Source organism: Corapipo altera, unplaced genomic scaffold (assembly GCF_003945725.1).
Source record: "Corapipo altera isolate COAL_440 unplaced genomic scaffold, ASM394572v1 22b, whole genome shotgun sequence".
Lineage (NCBI taxonomy): Eukaryota > Metazoa > Chordata > Aves > Passeriformes > Pipridae > Corapipo > Corapipo altera.
This window is the reverse complement of record NW_020884876.1, coordinates 22243709-22265798: the sequence shown is the minus strand read 5'-3', so window position 1 is coordinate 22265798 and position 22090 is coordinate 22243709. Positions and strand designations below refer to the sequence as shown.

At 54.4% G+C, this 22090-nt stretch overlaps 1 protein-coding gene across 2 annotated transcripts; it reads right to left on the bottom strand.

Annotated features, from left to right (window-relative positions):
* Window positions 1–7505: 7505 nt before the first annotated feature.
* On the bottom strand, window positions 7506–21184 carry PITX2 (paired like homeodomain 2). 2 transcript variants are annotated; one of them, XM_027636337.1, is made up of 5 exons: window positions 21103–21184; window positions 18744–18799; window positions 10999–11274; window positions 10058–10263; window positions 7506–8221 (listed from the first exon to the last, which is right to left on the bottom strand). In XM_027636337.1, the coding sequence occupies exons 2-5, from the start codon at window positions 18787–18789 to the stop codon at window positions 7658–7660; spliced, it is 1092 nt and encodes a 363-aa protein (XP_027492138.1). In that variant the 5' UTR covers window positions 18790–18799; window positions 21103–21184; the 3' UTR covers window positions 7506–7657. The 2 variants fall into 2 exon arrangements, with proteins under 2 accessions (XP_027492138.1, XP_027492140.1); XM_027636339.1 differs by lacking the exon at window positions 10999–11274.
* Between the last annotated feature and the right edge of the window lie 906 nt (window positions 21185–22090).

Here is a 22090-nt window from a genome sequence, read left to right as displayed (position 1 = left end):
GTCTGGCCATGAGACAGTCCAGGCTAAAGCCATGAATTTATAGGAAGCATTGCCAAAAGCTGGATACTATTATTTTACTCAAACCCTGTTTTACTTTGCATGAAAAAAAAATGAGAATTGCCAGAGACTTTGGCTCTGCATACAGAAGAGAAAGGGCAGAAGAGCCACCTCTGTTTCCACTGCTCTTCCCATCCCAGCTGAGGAGTGGGAAGCATGCATGACCTTCCCTGTAGAAATCACAGGAATTCAACCACTCCGAACCTCATAAGGAGAGTTTCTGCTTGCTTGGGAACTCCCCCTGTGCTGAGTGCTGCCAGCTCAGTCTCTGCAAACTTCAAAGACGCATCAAACTGTCTGGGATCCACTCACACCAACACACCGTCCTCCAGACTTGCAAGAAATTGCTTCATTCCTTAGTTCTGCATCCACCAGAGAAAATGCAAGAGTTTGTGGCTCAGAGGGTTGAAAACAACTTCATTGGTACAGGGCTTGTAGATTCCTGCTCCTCTCCAGATAATGCAGCCTTGAAAATGCCCAGCAAGGCTTCTCATAAAGGGAAGGCTTTATGCTCCTTTATGCTTGTATTGTCCCAGCGACCTTGATTGTTGATGGGGTTGGTTTTTTTAATTGAATGAAAGAAAAGGGTTCTCTTCACTTTTATCTTAAAAGTATGAGGTCCGGATCTGCTGGAAAATTACTTGTGAGACCTCTGGATCTCTTACTTGCACAGAAGTAGCTACTTACATTTATTGCTTTACATATGGCCACAATCCAGCAAATCACTCAAGCATGTGAATAACTTTAAGCATGGAAGTAGTCCCCCGTGAGGCAGTGAGACTACCACCACACTAAATATATACATCAAGTGATGAGCTCAGCTCCACCCTCATGTTTTCCCGAGTGTTGCCATTTCTCCCCATACACGCCCAACAGGCCAGGGGGCTTGTTCCTTGGGTTCCTTTCCAATTGCATAAATCTCAGGTGCAGATTTGAACTGTGGGCTGCATTGCAGGCTGCACGCTCATTGATCCTTGCCCGTGCTTGCCCACCAAGACTGTGCAGCACTGTGCTCCCTTTAGACTATATATTCTTCCGTTTTTTCTTTAATATTGAGAAAAATACATAGCGAATGTGAAGGGGGAAGCCTAACTGAGTTTTATAGAACTGAATAGCTCTTATCACAGGCACAGGGACACAGACTCCTCGAAGGGCGGGAGCAGGAGGGACAGCTGCGAGCCGCCCCACCTAGGGTGGCCCTGAGGGGTGGGAGCTCCAGCCGCCCTGGAGGGTTAAGGGCCATGCCTCTCCCGCTTGTTTTTCTCCCTTCCCGTAGTTTGGAGGGAATGAGGCGGCCCCAGTGCCCCGACGGCTGCGGGCAGCAGCACCTTGGTGATCCCCCTGCGGCGCTCGCTCTCCTCACTAGGGGAAAGACTGCATCCCAGGGCATGTGGGTCGAGGGTTAGGACCGCAGAGAGCCAGCGGGATTTCGGGCGAGAGAGAAGGGGGGAGAGGAGGAAATGGCAAATACTACGTAGCAACAGTAAGACGTGAAGCCGAGATCACTAAGTGCATACCAGGATTTATAGGTGGACTTTACGGGACATTTTACTACAACCTGGGAGATGATTCATTTTTACACATAGCCTGTTACACCGCGGAGTCGCTCCAGCCGGTTAATGTTCAACGCAGGCTGGGCTTGGAGGTGGGTGCAAGCCCCTGGCCGGGGAAGGGACTGTGGCCATCGCCCTCGCTCCACTCCGGGCCCCGCCACGACCCCGCAGACCTTGGGGTAGCGGGGGGAAAACCTCAAAAAAAGGTCAAACGGAAGGAGAGACTGGAAGGCGATCAACCCCCGCTCCTGTCAGGCGTGGGTTTCACCGAGGCAGTCTGTGCATGACCAGCCCCTGCGTGGCCGTGCGGGAGCATCCCTCTCATCTGCTGTCAGCGGCTACAAAGCACAGCCCACACAGCACTCTGTGTGTGTATGCGCATACGTGTGTGTATGTATTAAAATACGTATGTATGTGTGTGCAACATATATATGTGTGTGTATAGCCATATATGTATGTGTGCATATGCGTGCGCGCGTAAATCTGAGACGCTTCTCCCCTGCATTCCAGGTCGGTGGGGAGCCACGCTGGGCCGGAGACGGGTGTCTCCCACGCTCTTGTGCACTCGCACACAGGCACACACAAGGCTCACACGGCTCCTTCCCCAGCACCGTCCACCGCCGCCCGGGCAGGGCGCTGAGGCCGAAGCGCTCCCGGGTCTTCCTCACTGCCGGAGCGAGGCACTCGCTGCCTCCTGCTGCCCGGTGGGCTGCTGGGGTCTTTCTGGCTGGCTTTATTTTTTTTTCTTTTCGTTCTTTTTTTCTTTTTTCCTGTTCTCCTGGTTTTGGGCTGGCCGTCAGTCGCACCCATTCCCCGCTCTCGGCGGCGGGCTCCAGGCGCGCAAATCGCGCCACTCACCCAGAGCCCCCCGGGGGCACGGCTTTGCAGAGTGGCAGCCGCGCAGGGCTTTACCTACCGAGTGCCCGGCCGCCTCCCTCCCTGCGTGGGGTCAGGCTCCGGCTCTTGCCGAGGTGGTGCCGCGGGAGGATGGATACCTGTCCCCACCTCCGTCACGCTCCCGTGGGGCTGAAGCCCGTGAGGCCCCGCTCACACGCTGCCACCGCCGAGCTGGAGGTGCCGGTCACGGGCTGGTGGCGGCCGTGCGGAGTCGTGGGGCCGGGGTCGGACCGATGGCCCCCCTCGGGCAGTCACAACCCGCCCTCCAAGTAGGCAGAGCCGGCGCGGATCCCGCTCTGGCGGCGACAGCGGTTGCCTCGCCCCGCCTGGCTCCGCGGCGGAGGGAGAGACCCGCACTGCCCCCTGCACTTCGGGGCAGGCGGGGTTAGAGTGGTCACAGCAAAGGAGAAAGCGACCAAACAAGCTACCCTCGACCCCGATCGACGAGAGGAACATTTGTCGAGCATCGCCAGTCTTCTGGCTCCCCGCACAGGGGCGCGGAGCATCAGCTCAGCTCTGCCCTTTCCAGCCCCGCGGATCTGCCCGGCACAAGCGGAGTCGAGCTCGAGAAAAGCGGCCTCAAATGCGTTTTTTTAGTTAAAAAATACCAAAATCGAAATCCACACACAAACAAAAAAAAACCAGCATAAAAAAGTCTCCCGCGCCGCTAAAAATTTGCAAGATAAAGTTTATTTTATTTCCTCTCTTTTCTTTACTGAGAAGTAGATGTGGGCGCCCGGAGAAATTAACTCCAAAAGGGGTTTGCATTTAGAAAACTTCGAATTTAGCAATCAATTAGTCCGGCATTGTATGGAGTTCCGAAGGTGTAAATCCTTCCAACTTTCTGGATTATTGACTGTTACGCTCTATCGGGTGCCTAATATCCAGACCTACAGATGCGTAATACGCGTACCAAAGCAGGCATTTAGCAAGGTAAATTATATGCCCCGAAAAAGCGTATTAGCGCCAGTGCGCCGTGAGCTGGTCCGCTGTCCTCCCTCCTTGTCTTAACCGGCGGTGTGAGAGCCCCCCCACCACACTCGCACACCCCCCGCAACCCAGTCCGCGGCGGCGGGGAAAGACGGGCTGCGAACCTGCCCCGCGCCCCGCCGGCCTCCGCCACCGCCCCCGCTCCGTAACGGAGCATTATTGAAACAAACAAACAAAAAAAAGTTCCCGCAACGCGGCTTATAGAAAAAAAAACCCAAACCAACAACAAACCCTTCCCCGGGCTCAGATGTCAACTATTTTCACAAGGAAGTTATTTCCCTCCAAAAATGCTAATGAACCTCGTCAGATAAAAAAAGGTTCTTTTATTTTATAGGTACAAACAACTGTACAGGTATGTAAAGATCGGTATCTCGCTGGTTTGGGAAGGCACACGCGGATGAGCGCGCACGTACCAAAAACAAAGCAAGGAGAGGGCAGCGGGAAGCACAGAAAATAACCCAAAGGAGATATATATATCTGTATCTGCGCTTTATTTTGACCTTTGCGAGGCGAGGCACGCCGATCCGACGGCCAGGGACTCGCGCACGCCGCCGGGGTTCCAACTGCGGGAAGGCACCGTCCGGAAACAAAAGAAGGGAGCTGAGCTAGAACACGGCCCCGGGGCGCCAGCGGCGGGGAGAGGGCGCCCGGGACACCCGGGGACCCCTCTCCCCCCCGGCGAGAAGCTGGAAGGGGTGCGCTCCCGGCGCCGCTCCGCGGTCGCAGCTCCGATCGGGGGGCGGTGGGGGCTCCGCAGACCAGCGGGACTGTGGATTGGGATGTGGATTGGGATGTGGATTAGGAGGCAGACGGCGCTGCCCGCTCGCACGCCCGACGCGGGGGGCTGCGCAGCAGGCGGCCCGGATAGGCCTGCCCGAGAGCCAAGAGGTGGGCGAGGGGGTGCGAGCCCGTTGTTTAACCACTCTCCCCGCCCGCTTCTCCAAATAGATATTTTGCAAATTCCCCATTTCGTTGTGGCTTTTTCTCTCCCTCTCTGCGGCCTCCATTGTTCCAGGTTCACACCGCCACCGCCCATAAGGGAAAAGAAAGCCCCCGGAAAAAAAAAAAAACAAACCAAACACCAAAAAAAACCCAATAAACCAAACCAAACCAATAATAACAATAATAATTATAAAAAAAAACCAAACCAAAAAACCCCCCACCAACTCCCCACCCCCCCAAAAAAAAAAAACCGAACCAAAATAAAAAACCCTCCACTACCCAGCATTTTGATTTACGACCTAATCAAAACATTATATCTTTGGTCAAGTGGCGCAGAAAAATGATGACCCTCAAAGCTTCAGCTAGGGGGAGAAAGAGAAATTCAGATTACTCTCGGAGTGATTTATGTCCTCTGTGAGCGGTCACGTTGATTTTTCATCGTTTGAGCCATTACACAGTAGAGTGGAAAACTCTGATCCAATATTTTTCTGTTCCAGCATCGGTATATGTTATTCTTCTAAACGTATATGCGTATACTATATATTAGATATCTAATATTACTACACACACACATATTCTAAATATATATATAGCGACATTTTATATATATATTTATAAGAGAGGGCTATAAATAACCAATGACACGGAGAAGAAACGAGAGCCGAAAACAGCTTGTAGAATACCGTGCCGATACCCGCAGCGATCCACTCGCTGATTTCCAAGCCCGTCCCGCTGAGAGGGTTTGGGCAGAAAAGCTCCCTCGTTTCTCCGGCTTCCCTGAACCCCGAAGGGGTCTTCCAGGCTGCCAGCACTTCGCTACCGTCACCCTCAGACCTTTTGCCCACAGCCCAGCGAGGAGGAGGAGGAGAAGAAGGAAGAGGAAGGGGACATTTTTGGAAGCCCCTGGCACTCACCCGGGTGAGGTGTTGACACGGTGCGGAAAAACCGAGGGGAGCGGCGCTGGGTCAGGCGGCGGCAAGGCCGGACAAGCCGGGGGGGGGGCCTCCCGCCTTCCCTCCCCACACCCCAAGCACGGAGGTTCTTTCTCTCCTCTGACCCCCTGGCAAGAACACATAGAGGAAAAGAAAACAGAAAGGTGTAAAATACTAAAATAATTTAAAAAACCCCAACCACACAACAAAATAAGGTAGACAAAAAAATATCTAATAAATTTTTGAAGAAGGAAAAAAGGTGGGAAGGAAAATAAAAATTAAAGGGGTTAAGTGAAAATAAAAAAATGAGGGGGGGAAAAAAGTGGAGTCTGGAGTCTGCCCACGCTGAAAATGGTCCCTCGGGTGAGTACCCTGATTTTGTGTGGGGGAAGCATTTTCCCCGGGGGGAAGCATTTTCCCCGTGGGAAAGCGCAGGGCGCTGACCTCTTCTCTCCCCCTTCTGCTCCTCTCCCCCTCTAACCGCTGAGGGGGGAAGGAACCCCCTCCGCCGTGTCCGCCCACCCCCGGGCTACCTCAGCGGCTCCTCCCGACCTCACAAAAGCGCGCAACGAGCGCGCAAAGGCCGCTTAAGGAGGAAGTTCGCCCTCACCGCGGTGAGTTTCTTTCCTGCCGTCCCCTGCGCCCCTCGCCAGTTTACGCGCCTGCGGAATTTCATGGTGTGTCGATATTCCCGCCGGGTCCTGCGGCTGCCCACCCTCCCGGCAGCCCCTCCTCGCCCGCCCGGGGTGTGAGCCGATGGGAGGGCCGAGCAGCAATTCATCTTGATTTGTTTCAATTGTCCAGCGATGGCAAAGTTATAATCCTGTATAATTTCACGAACAAGCAGGTTGAGAATGAATGGGTCAATATTATTTAAAACAAAACACACGAGAGCACGACCTTTCCCTTCAACGACGTGTTGCAGCACGAAGTTGCAGGAAACTCGGGGCTAACCTCTCACCCCCCGCGCTCCGCAGGGTTGCGGTTATTTGGGCTGCTCTTTGTTTCTCTTCATGTCTGAAAGGGGGATTTGGAAATAGAAATGTTATATTACATGAAGGATCTCCCCGCTGAAGGAAGAAGGTGAGTGCAAGGGGCGGCAAAGGGGATGGATTATTTTGAACAGGAGCAGTTTGTTTGCAAATTAGCTGCCTTTTTTTTTTTTTTCTCCCCCCACTCCTTGTTCTTTAATGTAACAAAAGCTTCCTTCACAGCAGGATAAATTTATGCTCCAGATATAGCAATTTTGTGGCTGGTAATTCTCGAGGCCAACGATGTCAAATAATCCATTTTCTCAGGGCTGCACAAGGGAATAAAAGGATCCATAGGGTCCAAGCCCCGAGTTTCTCTAGTATGCAATGTTGGCAAGAGGGATATTTTTTTTCGTGTGGAAAAAAAAAATGCCAGCATTTATTTACATTGCAAAAGTACTGCCACGAGTTTCCAGAGAAGGAGATCCAGTATCAACGATCAGTCAATCACTGCACACTAGTTACCACTGCACAGCTTGGCTCAGTAAATAAAAAAATCCAGACAGAAGTGTATGCTGTATATTTTACTCCCATGAAATAAAACACATTTTTTTCATGTTTGCTGAAAAGTAAAACAATAATATTGTACGAAATGTTATACACAGGGCATGTTTTACATTGCAATATCAGAAACATCATTGCATCCACCAGAGGTACTATTCTAAAACTGATATTCACACAATTTTTTTAATAATTATATGTTAGAAACATACAGTGTCGCATTTAGTATATACATTCCCTTGCTTGCAAGCGAAAAAATCCTAATCGCTTCTGTGTAACATGCTTTATTTTAAAGCCTAACCTTTTAAAAACACTGTTGTGATATTACTAACAACTGCTTTTATAAAATTAATTTGACATTTCGATATATATACATCCTTTCAGTCATTTTTATGTTAACAATGCTAAACTTAAAAAATAACAAGCTTATAGTAACATTAAAATGTCATATCATATCCAGTCAAACATTTGTCCATATATATATATATATGTCCTTGTAACTGTTGAAATACTCTTAGTGAAAGAAAGATCTCAGAATCTGTAGGAGGTCCTTTGAAAACAAAGGAACTATCTTATTTCAGTGGTTTCCTCTTTTTTTCCTCTCTCTCTTTCTCTGTCTCTTCCTCTCTCTCTGACTCTGTCTGATTTTTCTTCCTTTCTCTTTCTCTCTAGTGCCCATTACTTTCTAGTGAAATTCTCAGTCTCTGCGGGAAATGGGAAGGGATTCCCATGCAGTGTTTCCTACTTGAATGTTTCACACGGGTCTGTCCACCGCGTACTGGCAAGCACTCAGGTTGGAAGCGGGGTTCTGCACACTGGCATAGCCAAAACTGGAGTGCTGCTTGGCTTTAAGTCTCAGACTCGCCAAGCTCGAGTTACATGTGTCCCTATAAACATACGGAGGCGTTGGAGGAGCATAAGGACAGGCTGGCGTTGGCACTGCAGAATTCAGGGAGGGATTGCTCAAGTTGTTCAAGTTATTCAGGCTGTTGAGGCTGGAGCCGGGGACCCCGGTGACTGCAGAGGGTACCATGCTCGAAGACATACTCATGGAGGAGATGGAGTTTGGAGGGGAGAACATGCTCTGAGAAGACAGAGGGTTGACATTCATGGAGTTGAAGAAAGGAAAGCTTTTGGTGGAGAGGGAAGCGGAGGTCAGGCCCTTGGCCGCCCAGTTGTTGTACGAGTAGCCAGGGTACATGTCATCATAGGGCTGCATGAGGCCGTTAAACTGTGGACCAAAGCCGTTTTTGCATAGCTCGGCTTGCTGGTTCCTTTCTCTCTTTCTCCATTTGGCTCTGCGGTTCTTGAACCAAACCTTTGGAAAGGGGGGAGAGGAAGGGAGGGAGATGCGAGAGGCGAGTTAGTCAGGAACCACTATAACCACCTTCGCAGGTTCTCGGGGCAACAGCCGAGCATGTTCGTATCTAAGTTATGTATAAAAATGCGTACGAACATATATATATACACATCCATATATAAGTTCGCCTTCTCCACTGAGGAGCCCCGCGCTGGGCTGGGGCAGGGATGTGCTGCCGGGACTACCGAGCACCCCCGAGGCCACCCGGGTTTAGCAAGGTAGATTCGTGGCCGCGTCATTCCACCCTCGTCCACCCCCACCCTTCCATTCCCCACCCCCAGTCCCCTCCCCGCCGCCCTGTAGCCCCCCGCATAATTTGTGATGCTCTAATTCGCGCCAACGCTTCCTTCTTATTCTCTCTCTTCTCTCTTCCCCCCCGCCTCCCGCCCCTTCATTTCTCTCTTGTTTTTTCCCCCCCTTCTCTCTTGGCTTTTTCCGCCCTGAAGCCATCCAGGGGAAATACAAAAGTGCAAAAGCGAGGGCAAAGCTCCTGGAAATCTGCGTAATATTTAAGGCAGTGGTAAGGAGAAGGAGGGGGAAGCCAGCAACTAATAAATCCTTGCTGCAGTTTGCTAAAGTTAAAAGTTCCTCCTCCGTGAAAGCTTCCAGTGCCGAAAACTACTTTCTAAACAAACTCGTTCGACTGCCTTTGGCGGGAGGGAGGGGAAAAGGGGGGGGAGAAAAGAAAAAGGATATAAAAAAAAACGAAAAAGAAAAAAAAATCGCCATTTAACAACGTGCTAAATGAGATCTAAGGGACCCTCCCCGCAGACAATGGGGAAAACGTCCCCTTTCCCAATCCACATCTGAGCGTCTGACCCGTCGGGCAGCCGCCAGCAGCAGCCTCACCGTGTGTATTGAAACCGCCCCGACCTCGGGGTGTTTGTGGTAACCCCCACCCTAGTCGAGCAGGGCAGGGGCTGGCCGTACACCACGGGGTCGGGCCCGGTCTGGAGGCATCGCGCGGACCGAAACAAAAACTCCCGCAAAAGCCGCGTTGCGACCGACAGCGCTCCGTGCAGGACACCGACCCCGGCCGCGTCCCGCTCCCGCCGTGGGGCTGCCCCGTCGCCAACATCGCCAGCTCGGGGCGGAGAGCCGGCCCCGCTCGCTGCTGACCCCAGTTCTCACTGTCTCGCTTTTCTCAATCGACATCAGGGAGAGGATTTATGAGGGATTTCCGAAAATCTGAAGGTTCGGCCCATTTACAGGCTTCTTTTTGCATGCGCGTGTTGGGGTTTGTTGTTTTTCTCTTTTTTTCCCCCAGCGCGGCGTTTGCAGGCGAGCAGGATCCGGCCGCGGCATCTCTGCAGCGCCGCGATGGTCCCATAAATCTCAGAGGGGGGGAAAGGGCGGAGAGAGACGCTCGTCGAATTGTGAAACCAAAAGAAATAGAAAATGCAAGGAAGGGCACGTTTGGGAGTGCCTCGGAGTGAAGCAAAAGCTCTTGTGTATTTTACATCTTTTTCTCATTAGAGAGAACGCAGGTTGCAGCCTGTTCCAAGTTGCTTTCTTAGCTAATGTTTTCATTAGCGTTTCGATCAAAAGGAGCGGGACGCATCGCACGGTGAAGGCGAAACGTGCAGCAAACCATATTTCGGAGACACAGAGAAGGATCCCAGTCTGTCTCGCTCTGACAGAAATGTCCTGCTCTGCCCTGCTTTTGTGCAAAGGCTCAGAAGTTTACATACAAGCCAAAATCGAAAGCAGCTGCAAACATTTCAGCCCTCCTTCCCTTTTCCCACCCTCCCTGACCCCTGCTGCTCCGAGCTGGAGTGCTGTGTCGGGACTTACCCTAACCCTGGCCTCGGTGAGGTTGGTCCAAACGGCGATCTCCTCCCGGGTGGACATGTCCGGGTAGCGATTCCGCTGGAAGGTGGCCTCCAGCTCCTGCAACTGCTGGCTGGTGAAGTGAGTCCGTTGCCGTCGCTGCCTCTTCTTTTTGGAGGGGTCCTCGGGCCCTGCATCCTCATTCTTGCTCTGTTGACTCTTATCTTTCTCTGGGGGGGGGGGGAAACAAAAAAAAACAAGGCGAAAAACGAGGGCGCCTCAGCCTCCTCTCCAGCGGCTGGGGAAGGGCTTGTCCCCAGCGCTGCTGTATCCCGCAGACTGCCCCGAACGCGACTCGGCGCTGTAATGATTAACCAACGCCGGTCTCCCGCCGCCGCGGCCCCTCCGCACCCGCGGGCACTCACGAGCGGCTCCTCCCGGTGGAACCGCCGCCGCCGGGACAGCGGGTCTGAGCAGCCTCTCCGTATGCAAGCGTTCCACCTATCTGCATCCACACTATTCTCCCATCTGTATACATGTAATCCTTATTATTTGCCTATCTACACCCGTATTATTCGCCTGCCTGTATTAGTATTATTTGCCCGCCTATAACAATATTCTTTGTCCGTATATACCCATATCCTTTGTCCATCTGTGTCCATATTACTCGCCCATCAACTCCCACATTATTTGCCAGTCTGTATCCATACGGTTCTCCCACCGGTATACGTGCTATTCCTCTACCCTTACACATGTCATTGTCTCTCCTATAGCCGGCACACGGATAACGCACGCGAAAAACCACGAAACGTATCTCGGCTCGGGTGCGGGGCGCTCCCGGGCAGAGGGGCGGCGGCGCATCGCGGTCCGCAGGGCTGTCGGGGCCGCCTGCCCGACTAGGTCGAAGCAGGACAGGGCGGCGGGGCGCCCTTCGGCTGGGGTCCCTGCCGCTCGCCCACTCTTACCTGCGGCCTCGGGGCTGGAGGTGTCGGAGATGGTGTGCACCTCCAGCCGGTGCTTGGCGGACTCCAGGGAGGAGCGCCCCTGCCCCGGCGCCAGCGCCGTCGCCATGGCCAGCGCGGGCTGATGGTGGTGGCAAGATGATGAAGAGGAGGAGGAGGAGGAGGAGGAGGAGGAAGGTGAGGAGGAGCACAGCTTATTCCCGGCTCCCAGGCGCTCCAGGTTTAACGGGTCCTTCATGCAGTTCATCGGCAGAAGGACGCCGAAGTCTACGTGCGCGCCTGGGGGGTCGATAGGAGAAGGTATGCGTGTGTCTGTAGGTGTCGGTACGTGTAGGAGAGTCCGCGAGGCGCCCCCTCCGCGGGCACGGAGCAGCCCCGCGGCTGCGGGGGGTCAGGGCTGCCAGACGGGGAGCCGCGGCGGGGCGGGCGACGTTCGACTAGCGCCCGGGCGGCACGGCGAGCCTCGGAGCCCCCGCCGCCCGGGGGGCCGCGGCGGCGGCGACAGGCGAGAGGGCGAATCCGGTCCTGTAAGAGCCGTCACGGCGACACGGCTGCTCCCCGGCCGGCAGCCCCCGGCCCGCCGCGGGTCTCCGCGGGGCGGGGGCGGCGAGGCGCGGCAGCGCTCCGCGGGGCGCTCCTCTCCGCTGCCCGCGCATGGACCCGCGCCGCGGCCGGCCCCGCACAGCATCAGCTCAGCCGCTTCCCTCTTGGCCTGACATCTTAAACCGGCGGCGGCCTTCCCCGCGCCGCACGTCACCCACCCCGCCCCGCACCGCCCCCCCACCGCCCCCCCCCCCCCGCCCCCCCCCCCCCCCCCCCCCGCGCCCCTCCGCGGCCCCCCCCCCCCCCCGAGCTCTCCCGGCGATGGGTACACCCACTCCCCATCTCAAAACCCCCGCCCCGTTTGCCCCGCGGGTGGTACCCGCGCCCGGAGAGCCCGGCCTCCGGCCGCCCCTCACGGGGCACCCCGTCGGGGCGGTCCGTGCACGTCCGTTCCGCGCCTCGCCGCACTCGCGGACCCGCGGGGGTAAGGAGTGGACCGCTCAGCACTGGCAGAGGCGCTGCAGCAAGGAGGAAGAAAGTGGGGAAGCCCGAGCCCGATTTCCTTCTTATGGAGAGGGTGGAAAATAAACGGGACGGGGACGCGGCCGGTTAGACGGCGGATCTTGGGGCTGGTAACAGCGATAACTAAACATAAGCGACAACAACTTCCCCTCGCTCGCATTCTGGTCTTTCTCTGCCCGCACGGAAGACAGAGAACACGGGGGAAAATCCCCTCCTTGGCTTTGCCATTCCTACCCGTTCCCTGCAACCGGCTCCCAAAAGCTAGCTCCCAAGGAGGCTTTTCCACCCTGGTTTTACAACTTACCCGCGTAGTTATCCGCGGGATGATTCCTCCCTCTCGGCGTGGATCCGCAGGGACCGCCCCGCGCCCCCGCCGTAGTCCCCGAACCCGCGCCCACGCAAGCCGTTCACAGAGTTTGGCCAAGGCCCACACCGGGCCGGGAGCCGGCACACAAACTTCTCATACCTCTCTCCGAGACTTGGGGGCAGGATTTGACCCCTCGTCCGGGCAGCGGCAGTAGAGGACGGGCTGTGCTGTCCCGCCGTTGCCGCTTACAGGGCCGCTTCATAGCACAGGGGCGAGGCTGCTGTGGACCCAGGTCTCGCAGAAGGAAGGAGAAGCGGGGCTATTTCACGCGCGTCTAAGGCGGTGGCTGGTTGCCCTCCCGTGCTGGCCAGTTCCTCCTGGGGCAGAGGAGTCTGTCCCCGAGCCCTAGCCCGCAAAGCCGACACTGGCTCAGGGGAGTCGTGGCTGTGGCAGGGATTGGAGCCCGAAGGAGCTCAGGTGCGGGAAATGCAGGTTTGAGTCTCTATCTTCAATTTGTCTGGCCGGTCACTGGTATCGAAAAGTTACAGAAAGCTTCCCTTTACACCCACATCCCAACGCCCAAACTTTTCTGCGTCCCGTTCACGTCCCGTTTGCCACACCCCACCCCCGCCTCCCCGCAAGGGTCTTCCTTAGTCGCTGATTCTTGTTCAAGGTATGTATCATCCATTGCTATCTTAGTTATCGCTAAATTATACATATTACTTTCGCAGCCTGTTAGTAAAGAAGGTTAAATTAATTTACATTCTGCTCATTATCTGGTGTTTAAATGACGTGTTTTTATCCCTGAGATTTGGCAAAGAATCTCTTTCCTCAGACCCCACAGCGTTTCGATGGAGACAATGCTCTTACATTTGTAGTGGATTTTAATCTGATAAGACTCTAATTTGCTTAAGTCTTTTAAATAGGGGGTTTAAAATGATTCTAGCCGTTTTCTTATTGAATTTCCGCTAATTCCCCAAAGATCATAAAGTATATGTGTAAAGTAAATATTTCCTCCCTTTGCACCGGCAGTAGATGACCTATAACTAAGTCAATATGAATCCAGCTCCATTCTGCACATTTTGTTTACCAATCATATCCCAGATTCTTCTTAACCTCTCGCTGCCTCCGTTGTCCCGCACCCAGAATCCCCCCCTCTAGCATTTGCCCACGGCGGGGCTGTGCCAAGACCGCGGGCAGGGGGCTGCCACGGCCTCGGCCTCGCTGCAAGGGGCACTTGGGAGGGGGCGCTGCCCTTCTCCAGCCCCAAATAGGGGTTCCAACAAGTCTACAAAGCCCTGGGGAGGGGGAGCCAGAGGGAGAAGGGATACAGTGGTATCTCCTCCCATCTTTTTTTTTCCAAACGGTGTAACGCAACCCTGTGGCAGATGACACCCATCACCACTTTTCTTTTTTTTTTTTTTTTTTTTTTTTTTTTGCATTGATTTATTTTTAGTCATTTTGGGGCAATGCTGGCTTCTTCCGTCGCGGCTCGAAACGAGAAGTCCCTCCCGCCTGCTCGGCTCAGAGTGCTTGTTACGCGCTTATTGTCCTCGCAGGGCGCAGCCCCTGTATCCGCCCGCGGTAGCCCTCTCTGTCCTGGGACATTTGGCGTGAGCAGGCGGTTCCCGGCGCGCTTCCCCAGGGAACGGGGAGAGTAGGAGCAGGGCCCGGCCACTGCGCCACCCTCCCACACCCTCCCTAGCACCAGCCTCGCGTCTCCTAGACCCGGGCGGGACAGACCCTCCCGCCGTCCCCGCGCCCCTAAAAGTGGGGCACAGCACTGGCCCAGGCCCTGGCAGCCCAAAGAGAGAGGCTGTCGGCATTTCCTAACGTGCCTTTGATTAAAACTCCCCCACCCCAGGCAGGAGGGGAGCTACCACACAGTATTAGTTGTCATGGTGACCATAAATCACGTAAATCCAAAAATACCCACCTATAATCTGAGATGAAGCTTTTATTTCCCAAGTGAAATAATATTTTAAAAGCTGTCAGCCAACCGAAAAACAACCTAATTGTAGTCACCCAGGTAATATATTAGCGGTAAAGGTTTCAATTAAAATGTCAAGTGTTTTTAATTTTTTTTTCTTCATTTTTTTTTTTCTGCTAGAAACTCCCATCACCTCTCCGGTTCGGGTCCTGCCCGCAAAGCAGTCTCACCCGCCTACCGACTGTGCGCGCCTGCTGCGTGTAGCTACCACCACCGAAAAAACTCCAAACGTGGGGGAAATTCTTCCCTTTCCCTTTCGCGCGGCTCTGCAGGGCCCGTCGGGGACGCGCCCCCGTGGGCTGGAGGGCATCCGCCCGCTGCCAAAAATGGAGAATCGGGGCTGCTCCCCACGCCACTCCACCTTCTTTTTAATTTCGTGGGGTTTTGACGGTGGGGAGGACTGTTTTTTGGTTTGGGTGATGGGTTTTTTTGGTTGGTTGGTTTTTTTTGTGTTTGGTTTGTTGGTTGGTTTTTTTTTTGGTTGGCTTTTTTTCTGGCTTTTTTTTCCCCGCCTCTGAGGTGTTTTTTGACCTCACGCTGCCATCGGCAGAGCTGGCTACCCAGGATGCCCGGTGCCGGCCCCGGTGCGGGAGGTTCGGGAGCGGGGCCGGGAGCTGAGAGGCTCGGCTGGGGGTGCTGCAGGGTGGCCAGACCTACTGTGGGTATTTATTTTCCCACTTTTCCTTTATCTTCTCACGAGAACTTTGTTTCTAGGCGTAATACTCCCCTAAATGGATAAATTGGTTCTTATGTAGAGTCTCCAGCTAGTCCTGTTGTCTTTTACCTTTGGCTTGTTGTCTTTCGCCTATCTCGGATTACCGGGTATTCTCCTCGATGAAGAGCCATTAATTACCCATTCAGTCAATATTAGGAAGACTACAGAGCTTTTTACATAGGATTAAGAAGACATCAGATTGTTCCGTTAGTATATTCCTACTCACGAATAAGCTTTCGTTATACATTTAGTTTTCCCTGGAGTGAGGCTAACAACTGCTGCATATATTATTCTCAGACGACAACTAGGGACAGAAAATTCTATAACCGAAACGCAATAAATAACTTCTAATTTGCGCTTGGCGGGGGGTGCGGGACAGGGAGCTCACCTTCCGCGGCGCCGCACAGGGGCAGCGCACCCGTGGAGTGCCTGTGCCCTGGCTAAGGGACATTCCTGCTCCACGGCGCGGGTCACAATTCCGGGGACAAATTTGGCCACGCTATGTGAGGAGGAGGGTGAAGCTCGGCTCTGCCTGGCGGCCCAGAGGCGGCAGCGACGCCCCGCTCCGGCTCCGCCTCGGCCCCCCCCGCCCTGGCTCCCTCCCGCGGAGGCAGAGGCTGCGCTCCCACCTCGTCCTGAGGCTCAAAAAAGGCACCGGGGACCTTTGCTTTGCACACTGCCTTGTCTTTAGCCGGCCTGGACGGAAAGCTGAATCAGCATTAGGTTTTAAGTTTTTGGTTTTGAAAAAGAAATGTTCAGTTACAAAAGATTCAGACCAATTTTTTTTTTCTTTTTTTGAGCTAGAGAGTTGAAACAATCGATTTGTGATGCTGAGTGACGATATAGGGCGGAAGGTAATTTCAACGTTTTATGCTGGAGGCTGCTGTTTCAGCAATACCTAGATTATCGATTAGAGGGAAGGATTCTTAAGCAGAATTCACAGAGCTAACAAATCGTATAGATTATATACATATACACATATATATATATACATGTACACACAAATATCTTAAGCATCCTTTTGCCCTGCATAAAAATTATTTGAACAAACCCACTAACAACCATTTACGTGTGCTGTGGGGCTGCCGAAGCATGTGCTGAAGTTTTCCTAATTTTGTAGGACTGGTCACGCAGCAGCAATTTTCCCGTCTCTCTGGAGAAACCTGACACCCGCCGGGCTGCGTTTGACACTCAAGGCTGCGATAATATTTTCATACTTTCCCATTTTCCTTTCCCCGGCGTGGCCACGGACTCGTTTTTTTCTCTGGAATAACCCTCCCTCCCCGCGCCCCATTCCCCACGGGAACTGGGCATGCCAGTGTCGTTTTGGAGGGTCTCCTACTGAATTTCGTTTCCTCCTTTCGCAGAAGTATCGATTTGACCAAACAGTCGTATGTCTTGCTATTATTGCCAGTGGTTCTAGTTAGCGATTATTCTCCTCGTGGCCACCGACGGTGCCTAACTCACGAAATTACCTGACTGCCCTCGTAATTTCAAGAGCTGAACTGTGACGGTGTGTGGGGGGGTGTCCCCAGTCGCCCCTACTCCGTTCCCCACCTCCCACCCAGCCATCCTCAAAGATTAGACCATTTGCGAAGTCAATCCTTTAAAGCATGGCATGCTGACGGCCAGGTAAGATAAAAATCAACGAGTACCGCGCCGTTTTAAGCAAATCAAAGCCAAGACTCAACAAAACCCTCCAGTATCACGAGAAAACTCCCATGATTTCTACTCTTAACAGCAAGTCGCACGAGCAGCCCTGGGCGTCTCGGGACTTGCCATTTTTCGTTGCACAGAGGCAGGAGCTGGGGCTGCACGTAAGTATTGTCCCCACGTCTGCAGAGATATATTTCCCTATCTGCAAGGACATATCTGTATCCGTGGTCGTCGCGCTTCCCTTCCCCGTGAAAGGGAATGGTTTAATGATCAGGCAACTCCGCGTTGCTTCTTGGACTCGGACGTATATTTTAATTAACGGCATTAAAGGTGTTTAGATAGCAATTTCCCCTGCAGCCCGGCGAGTCAAAACCAGACCGTTTGGTACGGTAACGAGGCAGGAAATTTTGCGTGTACTACAATAATCCAGGTTCATAATTGATGTTTAAGAAAATAACCATTTGTTTCTCGGTAGAGGAAGTAAAAGTTACCGTGTCAGGGAGCATATGTGGATATTACTTTTATAAATACTTAGTAGAATAAAGCTGACTTGGAAGGGCTCATAAATTTATTATATCAGAAAGGTCCCCACTTTCCCATTAGATCGTGCAAAGGGCTTTGATTAAGACCACCTGTTCATCGGGAGGAAAAGGCAGGGGAGGGTAAAAAGGCCTTTCTTATTTGCAAACCATATATAAAACAATGTCACCCTTCCTTTCCACATTATTTGACACTTATTACTGGCCGAGGGGAAAAGTGTCATACCCTGGTAAAGCATATTTGTGCACAATTGAATATCGTGTATGTTTCCGGGATTAAAAATTATCGGCTCGTAATACCTTCTCGTTTGGATTTACCCCGGATTCTGTTCGTTAACCTTCCTTTAGACTAAGCATTTCTTTTTCTAGGGGTTTTGATGTCCAGCTAACAAATCCTGTTTAAAGTCTCCTGGGGAGGGTGGACTCGGGAAAGGGATGTGGCCTCTCCTGAAATCACTGGATGTTATTTGAGAAATAGCGAGCTGTTTGGCCAAACAGGGTTAATACAGTATTCTTACAAGGAAGTGTTTAACCACGGGACCAGGAATACGTGCATTATTAATTCACTCTAGTTTCCTGTATTATTAATTCAGGTTAATGTATTTTATTTAAACAAAATTACGTTTATCTTGGATTAAACAGTCTCTCAAAATACAGAGCGCTTGTTTTCTTCTTTGTAATATGTTTGCATTGCTGTTTTTCTTTACCACCCCTCGGGCTCGCCTATCAGACCCCCTGAAGCGGGTAGGGGAAGAGCAGGCAGGAACTCTCTCTGCCTGTAGACGGGGGGCTGTGGGGGTGCCTACCTCTGAGAGCAGGAGAGGGCTGACGGCTTGTTTACGGGTGAGGGGGTGGGTGGTGTCAAAAAATAGAAAATAAATATAAATACAAGACCGACGCTGCGGGTGTCTGAACGGCGCGCTGACACCGATACTTTTTTGGGGGGAGGCGCTGGCGGCGGGGGCTGGTGCGCTGCTGCGGCCGCGGGGGTGCGCGCACCCCCTTTCCCTTTCCCCTTCCCCTTCTTCCCGGTCCCGCGGGCGCGCAGCTCCAGGCGCAAGCGGCGCCCGGCGGGCAGCAGAGGGCGCGCTGGCGCCGCGCAGGCGGTCCCGGCGCGGGGCTGCCCCCGCCGCCCCGCAGCGCGCCCCGCGGAGCGGCGCGGAGGGGCCGCAGCGCACCGCCGGTGCCGGAGGCGGCCGCCCGGAGACCGCGCTGCCGGCGGGCTCCTTGTGGCGCTCCGGCTCCTCCGTCCCTCTTACTGATGTCCACCTCTTTGGGAAAAAGACCCTCGACGGCGGCGGGCTGCACCCCTGGGCACAGGGACACGGGGCGGGGGGGGACAGGGGAGAGGTGTGTGGGTGGTCAGCGCCCGACGCTTCCCCGGGGGCGGCTCCGCCTGGCTCCACACCCGCGCACCGCTCTGCACGGCAGCGGGGCCGCTGTGCCTCCGGCCCGACGGGCGATAGTGTCTCTTACCTAGCTGAACACAGGCGGAGACAAGTTTGCGGCAGTTGGACTCCATTACCCGATATCTGAAAAAGATGAAGGCACCGGAGTTTTAAAACGATTATTTTGGGATTGAAAAGTACATGCAAAAAAACCGAAACGCCGCCGCCTCAGGAGTACGTCGCAACGATGGGGGCTGGAACCCGCACTTTTCTCCAGCGATACGCTCAGTGTCCCCTCTCCCTGCCTCAGCCTCGGGTCCCACTCGAGTTACACCACGGGACAGGCGCAAACACCCGTGGCGGTTTCCCAGCCCGTTGGACCGCTCGGCCTCCCTCTATCCCTCGGTACTTGGGGACGAGGAGGAGAGTCCCCTGACCTCGCGGCCGTACGCTGGACACCCCGGCCCCGGTTGCAGGGGAGCTGTAGGGCAGTGGGTACCAGCAGCCGCTACCCCACCACGGCAGAAGTTGCGCGGCAGCGGCTGCGCCTCCGCACTCCCCGGCCGCCACTGCCGCCTCCTCGTCTGAGACGTCGGGCAGTAAAATCACAGGATTAGTGCCTGATTGAGATGTCTGTTCGTGATATATTACAAAATTCATTATCACAGCTCTCTACTAACTCGATATGAAGTAACACAGATGGGATTTTATTAGTCCAGGCTTCAAATGTTTACTTATGATAATTTCGGGAGAAATTTGCATGTCACCATCATTTCGGTAATCTTTCTTCTTCTTCATCGCTTCTTTTTTAATGTCTGGACCGGGCGCATTATTAGCTGGTGCTTAGAAATGCGGTAGCCTGGAGCGGAGGCACGTTTGGGATGAGCAGTGCCAGCCGCAGCACTCGCCGTGCAGGGCCCCGCGGCCCCGACCCCGCCACCCTCTGCCGGGCAGGCGGGATAAGGCCGTGGAAAAAGGGAAGGAGAGGTAGGGGGAAAAAAGGGAAAAAAAGGAAAAAAAAAAAAAGAAAAAGGAAAAAGAGGGGGAAATGGGAAGGTGCGGTTATCGAGACTCCTCGGGGTCATGTCGTGACATGGCGGTTTATATTCCAAGCTGAAGGACGCCAGAGAGGAACTCCCTCCAGCAGCCGGGCCTAGCATAGGAGCAGTGCCTAAACTAATCGAGACGGCAATCGAGAGAACCTTAAGTCTTTGCCGATGGTCCTTATTTCGGCATAGGTCTCTGTCAAGAGCAGTCCTGCGTGACAAATTCAGCTGCCCTCCCCCGCGGCCTGCCTCTATGACTGATTTATCTCACGAGCGGAGACACACGGCTCCCCCAAAACACACGCACTGCCACGGAGGGGAAGTTTTTCCTCTCTACTCAAATGCCGGTCTCCTCCGAGAAAAGTGCCTTTCCCGGACGAATTATTATTCCTTCCTCGCTCTCGGTTGCCCGTATTTCTCCTTCCTCTTCTCCTCTCCGTATCCTCTTTTAATTTTTGTTGCAAGGCACATCGCAGTACGGGACCAAGGGGAGCGAGAAGCGTTTCCCCCTATTGTCTCCAGCCCGGCGACTCAAACGAAAGGAACTCCACTTGCTTTTCCATTTCCATTTCTCTGAGCACTTAGAATTAAATATCTCTGCACCTCCACGCACCCACAGCCCCAGAAAACACACCAGCTGTGAGACTTTCCTTTTCTCCGCGGCCGGGCCCGCTCAGCAGCAACCTGCTCGGACAACTGCAGGGCGCAGACAGGAAAGCACTGTCAAACTGAATTATTATTCTTACCCTTATTGGTATCTATCACTATTCTTTCGGGAGAAAGAAAAAATCCACAATCCCCCAGAAATAACGAGAGTCGCCTGGTAAGGATCTCAGCACCGCCCGAAATACTGTGGTCCGTGATTTTGGCGGGAGGCTTTTCGGCAGAAGCCCGCGGCCGCTGGCTCTCAAACGAAAGGGGGTTCCGTGCGGGGCCTACCCTTTCCCGGTGCCCGCAGGGCAGCCGTGCCCCGTCGTCCTCCCGCGGGGGGTACTGTGGGGTCCCGATCACAGACCCTGCAGCCGGCGCGGCAGACCCGCCGCATCGCTTTTGGGAGGCCCGAACGCGGGCCGGCGCCTCTGCCGCCCCCCGCCCGAGTGCGCGGCTCCGCGGCGGGAAGGCGCTGCCTGCGCGGCCGCTTCCCCGGCGCCCGCCCCGCCGAGGGAGGCGGGGACCGGCACTGCGGACAAGCGACGCGGGGGCAGCGCTTGTTCCCCTCGCTGACAGCCCCGCGGGACGGGCCGCAGCCGCTCAGAAGGACATCAGAGACTCAGGTCCACGGGACCCCGTCCAGCCGGCCCACGGCCCCGCCGCCCGTCCCGGGGTGGGCAGAACCGAGACCGGCGGGGTCCGCGGCCCCACTCCCGTCCTGCCGACACCTCCCGCGCCTACCGCACTCACCGGGGCCGGTCGCGCTGTCCGCCCCGCTGTTCTCGCTGCTGGTGCCTGTGCTGGAGGGGGCGGCGGGGCCGCGCCGGGCTCCTGCGCTGGCTGCGGGGCCGCGGAGCCGCCGCTGGCTCCCTCCTTCCCCGGCCCTCCCGCGCCCCCGCCCCGCCCCGCCCGCCTCCCCGGGCCCTGACGTCACGCAGGCTCCGCCGAGCGCTCCCCGCCGCCGTAGGGCCGGGCCGGGCGGCTCCGCGGCTCTCCGCGGGCACGGGCTCAGCGGCGGCGGTGGCAGCGCCCGGCCGCCGAGGGGACAGGGGGCAGGACGGAGGACAAAAGTCGGCGGCGGCAGCGCGGCGCCGGGATAGGTAGCCAGAGGAAAACCGAGGTGAGCGAGGACGGCCGTGGCCTCTCCACGCCCGCGTAGGGCGCGCCCCGCTCCGCCCGGCTGGGGAGGGGGGACACAAGTAACTGTGGCCGAAGTTTCCCGGGCCGGGCCGGCGGCTGTCCTTGCACCAGGTGTGAAGAGGCATCGCCAACCTATTGGGAGAGGTCTCGCTTTCCTTTTTTAACCCACTATTTTTTTTTTTTCCAATTTTTTTTTCTTTTTTCTTTCTTTTTTTTTTCTTTTTTTTTTTTTTTTTTTTAAATTCGGAGTGTTCTTGTTCGTGCCCGTATCGGTAGCGCAGTGCTGGGGTAGCCGAAATCCTACCGCGCCTCTCTGTTGCTCGCCCTGCATCATCTATTCACGATAGCGAGAAAACGCTACAGTCTCTCCCCTTTCCCCAAACGACACCGAACTGGCTCGAAGGGGAAATTTGTTTTCGATTTTGCGGTGTTTTCCGTGTTTAAGAAAATATCGAAGTCGGATTTCTTTATTCGTATCAAACTAAAGCGACTAAATCTCGCAGCATTTCCTCGGCTTTGTTTATAGAGGAACCACGCGAAAATAAAATAGGCACTTTCCTAACTCGGAGGCTACACCTGATCTCTTTGTGGCTATTTT